Below are 9,732 nucleotides of genomic sequence, written 5' to 3' on the forward strand. Positions count from 1 at the left end.
AGGCGTGTTCAGCCGAAAGTACAGCGGGTTCGTCCTCGGCTGGTGCGCCGCTTCAATGGCGGAACCAGTAAGAGGTCGCGACTGCTCTAGCCGGCTTCAATATGGAACGGCTGCTGTACAACGGCATGAATGCAGGCAGCCAGGGTCGGACGGGAACGCGCACGAACGAGGGAGGAGCATTTTAGGTGGGTCAGAGTGGTCAGAAGCGAACGTGTGCTATCCGGACGCCCACAAAGCTCCACTAATTTGTCTCCAGTTTGCGATTTTTTTTTGCATCCGGACCGTCAAGCGGTTCTCACAACACGTTCCCAAATTGTGCAAATCAAAGAGGCCAACGAGAGGCTGTTTGCTTCTCGAAAAAGGAAAAACAAGAGACTTTGGTGGAAGACCTGGCAAATCTTCTCTCCTCCAGCGCGCTTCGGCATGTCGTGCTCACCGCCGCCGCCAATCCTCCGCTTGCACCCGCCCTCTTCTATCTCCTCCTTCTCATCCCCACGGCGGCCGCACCTTTCCCCACGAACCTGCCCGTGGAGGCTCGCCGCGGCGCGCGAGATGCCATGGCCGCACGTGCTCACGGTTGCGGGCTCCGACTCCAGCGCCGGCGCCGGCATCCAGGCCGACGTTAAGGCTTGCGCCGCCCTGGGGGCATACTGCTCCTCCGTCATCACTGCCGTCACGGCCCAGAACACCGCCGGCGTCCAGGTGCGTAGGCTGCCCGATTTCTTCACTCACAGGTTCCTTTTTCACTTGCTGTCCCCGGCGGCGTCAGTCTGATCAGGAGAAGGAAGTAAATTGGGTGGTGGTGGTGGTGATGCAGGGCGTCCATCTCGTGCCGGAGGAATTAATCCGGGAGCAGCTCCAGTCGGTTCTTTCGGATATGTCGGTGGACGTGGTGAGCCATATCTATTCCTCTTCCGGTTGTGATGCCAACTTCAAATAATTCAGTTTAGGTATCTTGGGTAGTGCTAGCTATTGGAAGATCTTTCTAGTGCTCTGTTTGTGCGCTGCTCAGAGTTGGTGCTGTCACCTACTACCGCTGTTGCTGTGAATCACTAAGCCGGGCATGCGTGTTTGCATTTCTAATTTTTTACTTCGCTTGAAACTGGAACATTGGACTGTCTATCGGAACTTGAAGTGATGCACAACTTAGTAACTTAGTGTGCATTGATTGCATTTTATGTTAGTCTTGCGGACTGTGTATTAAGTACTCCACTATTATTAGAAGCCATCATATGACTCTGGTTCTGGAACTTGAAGTGATGCACAACTTAGTAACTTAGTGTGCATTGATTGCATTTTAGCCTATCTATAGCGTATTAGCATGTTCATTGCCTTTTCTTGATTTGATCAGGTGAAAACAGGAATGCTCCCTTCGGCCGGAATAATTAAAATTCTGTGTGAGAGTCTCCAGAAGTTTTCAGTCAAAGGTATGGGGATCCATTGCAAGAGTTCGATTAAAACATATCTGTGGCAGCCCATTTATTTACTTAATATGACTTCCGTATCTGAAGGCAGCTTTAGTGGTGGATCCAGTTATGGTGTCTACAAGTGGAGATAGTCTTTCAGATCCATCTACTCTCACTTACTATAGGTACTTGACTAATATGGATGCAAATTAATGGATGCCTGCTGGCTAATATTTGTTCTGTACTATGTGCATTTATAAGTCCTGCTTGCATTGTTGTTGGCATAACATTCTCAGTTTCATATTGCTTACTAAGCTACTGTTACAATTGCTTTGAGCAGGGATGAACTATTTGCCATGGCCGATATAGTCACCCCAAATGTGAAAGAAGCATCGAAATTACTTGGGGGTGTATCATTGCACACAATCGCCGATATGCGTGATGCAGCAGAATCCATTTACAAATTTGGTCCAAGGTTTGCATTTTGTATTCTTGTAACCTTATTTTATTTCTTTGTTTTGAAGCGGATCATACCTTTTCTATTGTCATACCTTACACCTGCACTATCCTGTGCTTGTACTGATGTACATCCAGTTGTTAACTTACATGGGTAAAAGTCATCTAGTGTCTTATCCCTGGGTATGACCTTCTAAGTATCTGTTGAAGCAAACTGGTTAAGCACATCTTGGATGAATGTGAAACCTTGTGAGCTGTTGCCATGTGCTGTACTAGTTGAAAGCTATTTCACCTTTCAATGGTTATTTAAGAAATGTAATCACTACACAGTATTGCTAATTAGATCTATGTGTTTTCAGTCAATAAAATAAATGATGTGTAATTTGCAGATATGTACTTGTGAAAGGTGGGGACATGCCAGATTCGTCAGAAGCTATTGACGTATTCTATGATGGTATGTGTTCTATTATTATCTTTTCATACTACTCCCTCCGTCCGAAAATACTTGTCATCAAAATGGACAAAAAGGGATGTATCTAGAACTAAAATACATCTAGATACATCCCATTTTATTCATTTTGATGACAAGTATTTCCGGACGGAGGGAGTACATTATTACATCTAGCTCCTGCTCTTTTAGCAGCCTGATAAAAACTCTGGTCTACATCATTAGGCAAGGAATTCGTCGAGTTTCGTGGGCATCGCATAAAGACCCACAACACACACGGAACTGGTTGCACTTTAGCCTCATCTATTGCGGCCGAGTTAGCAAAAGGTTCAAGTATGCTGAATGCTGTTCAGGTTTGTGTCAAAGTACTTTGTACCCACATATACCTTCGCACAGTCAAGTTGCTCTCCACAAGTTCTCCAGTATAGTGAGTTCGGAAAATAGTGCATCACTAGAATAACTAGCCTTGTATTAGATGATCTATTGTACTCCCTCTGTTCCATATTAATTGGCACTAAATCAGCGACAATTAATATGGATCGGAGTTTGTAGCATACTTTTGTTGCTGCCAGCATCTTGACCGGTAACCAGGCATATCATCTGTAGACCGTTAAGTGTTGACCCATTGGCATGTCTGTTTTGGCCTATTTTTGGAATTGCTACATGTATCATGCAAATATCATCATAATTGTCAGAAAAATGATTCCTAATTTGTTCTTAGAACATAGTATTTGCCTGCTTTATCATATCATGTAGCTAAATCAATCTCTAGTGGTTTCTGAATGTTTGTTTCTTTTGCTGTATATGTGAACTCTGCAGGTGGCGAAGAACTTTGTTGAATCGGCTCTTCATCACAGTAAAGACCTTGTCATTGGAAATGGACCTCAAGGCCCTTTCGACCACCTTTTCAGGCTCAAGTGTCCTCCATACAATATTGGATCAGAACGAAGGTTCAATCCAGACAGCCTCTTCCTGTATGCAGTGACAGACTCTAGGATGAACAAAAGGTGGGGTCATTCAATAGAAGATGCCGTGAAAGCTGCAATTGAAGGAGGCGCCACCATTGTCCAACTGAGGTCTGTTTATTGCAAAATGGGAGTACTTGTGAATATCTACTATTGTATTTCACTGATGTACTTCGTGTTTGATAATGTTCAGAGAAAAGGACATTGAATCACGAGCGTTCTTGGAGGCTGCCAAGGCTTGCATGGATATCTGCAGGTCAAGTGGAGTGCCGCTGCTGATCAATGACCGTGTAGACATTGCCCTGGCATGCAATGCTGATGGTGTCCATGTTGGCCAATCAGACATTTCAGCACGGGAGGTTCGGGAGCTCCTAGGACCAGGTAAAATCATCGGTGTCTCGTGCAAGACCCCTGCTCAAGCTGAGCAGGCTTGGAGGGACGGGGCGGACTACCTCGGCTGCGGCGGCGTCTTCCCAACCACGACGAAGGCGAACAATCCCACCTTGGGATTTGAAGGGTTGAAGGCTGTCTGCCTGGCTTCAAAGTTGCCTGTGGTTGCCATTGGTGGCATCAACGCGACAAATGCAGGTTCGGTGATGGAACTTGGCGTCCCCAATCTCAAAGGTGTCGCCGTGGTCTCTGCTTTGTTCGATCGTGAGTGCGTCTCGACTGAGACGAGAAACCTCAGATCCATCTTGACGAGTGTGCGTTGCTTGGCTTAGATCCTAGAGCTAGCTTACACTTCTCTTGTTTTGTCAAGGGAGGATAAGTTTTTACTTCAGTCGAGTGTAATAATCCATCTGAAAAATTGGAAATCATGATTACATGGTGTGGTGGTACGAATATTTGCATCCACGGTTTGATACGAAAGTATATGAATGCGAAACTACGTTCTTTGGAGAGGCAACTAAGCTATTTGTGCTTCTAAATTATAGTTGTACTAATTTGTTGGCCCCTGTCAAAAGTAAACTCTCCATGACATCTTCCCCTCCGTTTTTGCCACAAATTCTGTAGTGGTATTTGACCAACATCTCTAAATTCCGCCGATATAAGCGATCTGATGACCGACTCCATCTGCAGAGGCGACTTAAGCATTGCCAGCCATACTATTTTTCTTTTCTGAAGTGTACTATCTCTCTCAAAGTAAATGGCCGATGATGCAGCTGGTTATTAAGTTGACAGACGTGCCCACTACTCGATCTGCCTGTCACCGTCGCCTTATTAATAATTAAAAGATGAAAGTTATGGTATCGCCACATCTTGGCTTTTGCAATGGAGTAGATCTCATTGAGTAGTGGCATTTGACAACACCCCCGCACCACCGCCAATCTCCTTCGTCGGCGGGTCTGATTTAGCCAAGATGAACGATCTGATGACCCACTCCTTCGTCGGCGCCGCTGCAGCAGCGCCACAGGCCAAGAGGCAGCAAGACGGCGGGTCTGCCGCCGGCGCCGACAAGCTCCAGGCGTTCTTGGCAGAGGCAGAGGCGGCCAAGAACGAGATGACCGCGCTGCGCAACGAGCTTTCCCAGCTCCAGTCCGCGCACGAGGCTTCCAAGTCCCTCCTCCGCCCCGGCGCGCCCCGCGCCGCCACGCAGGCCGCGCTCGTCCGCCTCCTAGGCTCCGCCCGCCGCCTCCGCGCCCGCCTTGCATCCATGGACCGCCGCGCCCCGGCGCCCGCTGCCCACGCCACCGCGGGCCTCCGCGGCCGCCTCCAGGACCTCACTGCCGGGGTCCAGACCCTCCGACGTCAGGTCTCCGCCGAGCGCCGTAGCGACGCGGCCCGCTGCTACCTCGCCGTGGCCGGCGAGGCCCCCACCGAGGACCAGCTGGATCGGCTCGTCGCAAGCGGCGGAGTGGGCGCCAACGGCGCCGACGAGGCGATGCGGGCGGCCATGCTGTCCTCCTCCGAGGCTGAGAAGGTGGAGGGTGGGCTCCTGGAGCTGCAGCAGCTGTTTCTCGACATGGCCGCGCTGGTTGAGTCCCAGGGCCCGCTCTTGGACGACGTGGAGCGGCATGTCGCAGCGGCAGCGGAGGACGTCGGCGCGGCCGAGGGGGAGCTGCGAGAGGCCCGGCGGCTCCAGGGCGCCGCGCGGCGGAGGAGGATGTGGTTGGGCGGGGGGCTCGCGGCGCTGCTGCTGGTCGCCCTCGCCGTGGCGGCCGTCGTGGTGGCTCTCGCGCTGGCGCGGCGCAAGGGCGGCAGTGTGCAGTTCGCCGGTGCCGGTCTGTCTGGCTTGGGTGAATTTGCCAGTGTTGGTGTGTTTCATTTTCTTGGGTTGTGATGAGCCCCGCGTTCGGTCTTTTCGGTTTGCACGGTCCGGTCTTTCGATCTTTTAAGAAAACCGGTCTGAAATTATTTCGGTCTCCTCGGTTCTTTCACTATCTGGTCTTCAGTCTCTTTTGAATGGTGTTCGTTCCCGACCAAACATACTAATTTCCATCCTACAACTTAGATTCATGTACATTCCATTACATATGTGTCTGCAAGCACAAAACTTAGATTCATGTACATTACATTACATGTAATGCAAGCATAAAACTTAGATTCATGTACATAACATTACATATGTGTATGCAAGCATAATTTAGACAACATGTACGTGTAACAGATGTATGCAACTAAAATTCAGCAGACAACATGTATATATAGTAGGTGTGTTCAATCATATTGGTGCCAAAAACATCTAAAGAGAAGACTGAGGATTGTGCTAATTGTGTCATAAATATCCAGAGAATTGTGTCAATTTGGTCTATCTACGTAATTTGGTCATCCAGCGAAGATCTTCCAGTTTTTGACGAATGATTTTAGTCCGGACTATACGGGTTCAGTGTCAGTTTTTATGGGTTCAGTCTTTGGTCTTCGGTTTTTATGCACATGCTTAATTGTGAGTTTATGACATGAGTTGCGATGATCTATAGATGAGCTCAAGCTCATATACTCCTTTTTTCGACAAACGATGGATTATATTGACTCAAAATAAAGCACTAAGAGAATAATTAAGAGGATACAAATATAATGAGCACACACCCAGCCTCTAGGTAGGATGCACACAACCAATGCACGGGCACACACCCAAATACCCGTTGGCAAATAGCAAAGCCATAAAGACCGAAGATATGCCTAAACGGGAAAAAAGAAAGCGAAACGATCAAATCCGTGATAGACAAACTGCTATGCAATATTCACACCAATCATTTCATGACATCACAAGGACAATTAGCTTCTTCAACAAGAACACCTTCAACGAAGTCCAGACGCTCAAGCATCGTCCTCTGGATCCATCCACCATGGAAAACTCTAGGCTTTCAACATGAAGAACTAGTCCGAGCATATCTGAGCAATGCCTTCAACAAGGTAAGGGTGCAAAACATTATCATTATAACCAACTTGGGTCGGACCTAAGTTTTCACCCGAAGCTCGTCGAAGTCAATCATGTGTTATTGCCACTACTTCCCTACGATCCCAACAACTACATGCGCTGGATCTATCTGCCACTGGCCAGATTCTAGGCTTTCACCATGAAGAACTAGTCCGATCATATCTGAGCAATGCCTTCAACAAGCTAAAGGCGCAAAAGCATTGTCATTGCTAGGCGTAACCAACTTGGGTCAGACCTAGGTTTTCACCGGAGCTCGTCGAAAGGCAATCATTTGTTATTGTCACCACTTTCCTGCGATCTCAACAACTACATGCGCTGGACTACAAAATAGACTGATGTCGCTACACAGTTATGCCCTCTATGTCAAGCCCTCCTCTATAGATTGCACCACACCGCCGAAGAAATCTGTAAGATCTGGAAAATAGGAACCCTCACGAAGATCTTTCGATGCCCACAGCAAGGCTGCGGCCGCAGTCTGGAGTGGTCATTGTGGCCACCAGAACCGCGGAGATGGAGAAACTAGATTCGTCAAATCAACCAGTACAAACCGCCATCCATGCAAACGTGGCCACCGCAAAAAAAACGTGGCCACCGCAACATAGCCATGGAGCCTCTGTGCTCTATCACACCTAAGCCCTCAGCCATCACTGCTGCCCTGCTCTGTGGCCGCCCAGATCTGACAAGGTAACACCCAACCATACTAGCGGTAGGGATCACGTCCACGGCGCTGGATGTCAAAGCTGGAGTCCGCCTATCATGAGGAAGAGATGCGGGGAGGAGGCCCAGCTAGGCCAGCGATGGTGCGAGCCATGCACAGGTGACGAGATCCAATCAACAGAGGAACACACGCGTGCGAAAGAGCTCCCGCCGCCACCGACCACCATAAGAGACTTTGCCCTGGTGGCCTCGCCAACGGTGGCGAGGGGGAAAACCTATGAAGGATGGGCTATAATGGTGGTGATGATTCTGCCACCTGATAACCCACAAGTATAAGGGATCAATTGTGGCTTTTTCAATAAATAAGAGTGTCGAACCCAACGAAGAGCTAAAGGTAGGATTTATATTCCCTTCAAGTTCTATCGACCAGCGATACAACTCTACACACACTTAATGTTCGCTTTACCTAGAATAAGTATGAAACTATTTTATAGGTGATAGGATAGGTTTGCAAGAATAAAACTAGATGTATTTAGCGAGAATAAAACCACGGGTAATTTGCAAGATAATAAAAGTTAGTTGTTTAGTAGAAAGCTTTTTGTAACACAAGAGAAGGATTTTGTCCCTAGGCAATCGATAACTAGACCGATAGTCATTATTGCAATTTTATATGAGGGAGAGGCATGAGCTAACATACTTTCGGTACTTGGATCATATGCACTTATGATTGGAACTCTAGCAACATCTGTGACTACCAAAGATCATTAAGGTAAAACCCAACCATAGCATTAAGTAATAAGTCCTCTTTACTCCCATACGCAACAACCCCCTTATTCGGGTATGTGTTTTAGTCACTCACGCCACCCACTATAAGTGAATCATGAACATATTGCAACTCCCTACGATAGGAATCCCTCACACTTGCGCGACACGTAGGGCACCATAGGACAACACCAAAATAAATAATACAACTCAAACCAATCATGATCATCAATCAACCCATATGACAACAAGAATCTACTTAAAAATCATAGGATAGCAACACATCATTGGATAATGATATGTGTCATGAAGCACCATGTTTATGTAGAGATTACAATGGGGAGCAGAGGTGTTACACCGCTACATAGAGGGGGAGAGAGTTGGTGATGACGGCAGAGAAGTTGTTGGTGTAGATCGCCGTCACAATGATTGCCACGGCGGCGCTTCGGCGCCACTAGGAGAGATGGGGAGAGAGCCTCCCTCCTTATTCTTATTCCTTGGCCTCCCCCCTAGATGGGAGGAGAGTTTCCCCTTTGGTCCATGGCCGCCATGGCTCCCGAAGGGCAGGAGCCCTCCGAGATAGGATATATCTCTCTGTTTCTCTTTTGTTTCGCATTTCCTGTTTTCTGGCCCTTCACCGTTTCTTAAATTCCTGGAGATCCGTAACTCTGATTGGGCTAAAATTTTAACACGATTTTTATCCATATATTGGCTTTGTTGCGGCCGAAGAAGGGCACCAACTGACTTACAAGGGCGCGCCGGGCAGGCTTGTGCCCCCCTCGGGCATCGTCTCGCGTTGATTCTTTTTCCCAAAAATAAAAAATATTCCAAAATCAATCTTCGTAAATTTTTATCGCGTTTGGACTTTGTTTGATATGGGTATTCTGCGAAACAGAAAACATGCAACAATCAAGAATTGGCATTGGGCACTGTATCAATATGTAAACCCAAAAATAATATAAAATGTTGCCAAAAGTATATGAAAGTTGTAGAATATTGGCATGAAACAATCAAAAATTATGGATACGACGGAGACGTATCATCACCCGATTCGCTCGCTGGATGACGCATGGGTCGTTCATCCAGAAGATGGACTTGATGGAATTTTCTCTTAAAGAAAAAGGACCCAGATAAGTACCACATTGTGCGGCACGAAGCAATCCCCCCCACATGTGTGAGCCGAAGGAGGTCGGGCCAAACGCTCTTCTAGCCATCCATTGTGACATGTCAGCCTTTTTGTTTCTTTCGCACATGCATGCAAACAGGGACAAAAAACAGATGATGTCCGCGAGAATCTTTTGGGTTTTTCAACTTTAAGATGTTTTATCTCTTAAATAAAAAATCCGATTGGAAATCTATTTTGACCATTAAATCTGTTGTGACGAGGACTTCAAAACTAGATAACATATCGATATGTATTGGCAATATTTTTGGTAGTGAAAAGTTGTCATGTCTATTGCAAATAAATTGCCATGGTGTTTACACTGTAATTGGCATGATATGTTTCAACTATTTTTTTTCTATGTTTAAAGTAAATTTGGACATGTTATAAAAAAGGGAGTGAAGAAACTAAACTTGCCATGGAGAATTACTAAAATTTCCCATGATCCATCAAATAATTTTGACATGGTTCATAATTAAAACAAAATCTGTCGTCTA

The 9,732-nt window shown here is 46.8% G+C and overlaps 2 protein-coding genes across 2 annotated transcripts; both read left to right on the forward strand.

Moving 5' to 3' along the window:
- Positions 1-331: 331 nt before the first annotated feature.
- On the forward strand, positions 332-4,182 carry LOC123136540 (probable thiamine biosynthetic bifunctional enzyme, chloroplastic). The gene is made up of 9 exons (XM_044555940.1): positions 332-702; positions 818-892; positions 1,352-1,427; positions 1,516-1,591; positions 1,747-1,881; positions 2,252-2,316; positions 2,536-2,663; positions 3,130-3,386; positions 3,469-4,182. The coding sequence occupies exons 1-9, from the start codon at positions 424-426 to the stop codon at positions 3,995-3,997; spliced, it is 1,620 nt and encodes a 539-aa protein (XP_044411875.1). The 5' UTR covers positions 332-423; the 3' UTR covers positions 3,998-4,182.
- Positions 4,183-4,504: 322 nt separating this feature from the next.
- Positions 4,505-5,634, forward strand: LOC123136542 (syntaxin-related protein KNOLLE-like). Its single transcript, XM_044555941.1, has one exon. It carries the CDS (start codon positions 4,636-4,638, stop codon positions 5,554-5,556), a length of 921 nt encoding a protein of 306 aa, XP_044411876.1. The 5' UTR covers positions 4,505-4,635; the 3' UTR covers positions 5,557-5,634.
- The last annotated feature ends 4,098 nt before the right edge of the window (positions 5,635-9,732 follow it).

Source organism: Triticum aestivum, chromosome 6B (assembly GCF_018294505.1).
Source record: "Triticum aestivum cultivar Chinese Spring chromosome 6B, IWGSC CS RefSeq v2.1, whole genome shotgun sequence".
In the NCBI taxonomy this organism is placed as follows: Eukaryota; Viridiplantae; Streptophyta; class Magnoliopsida; order Poales; family Poaceae; genus Triticum; species Triticum aestivum.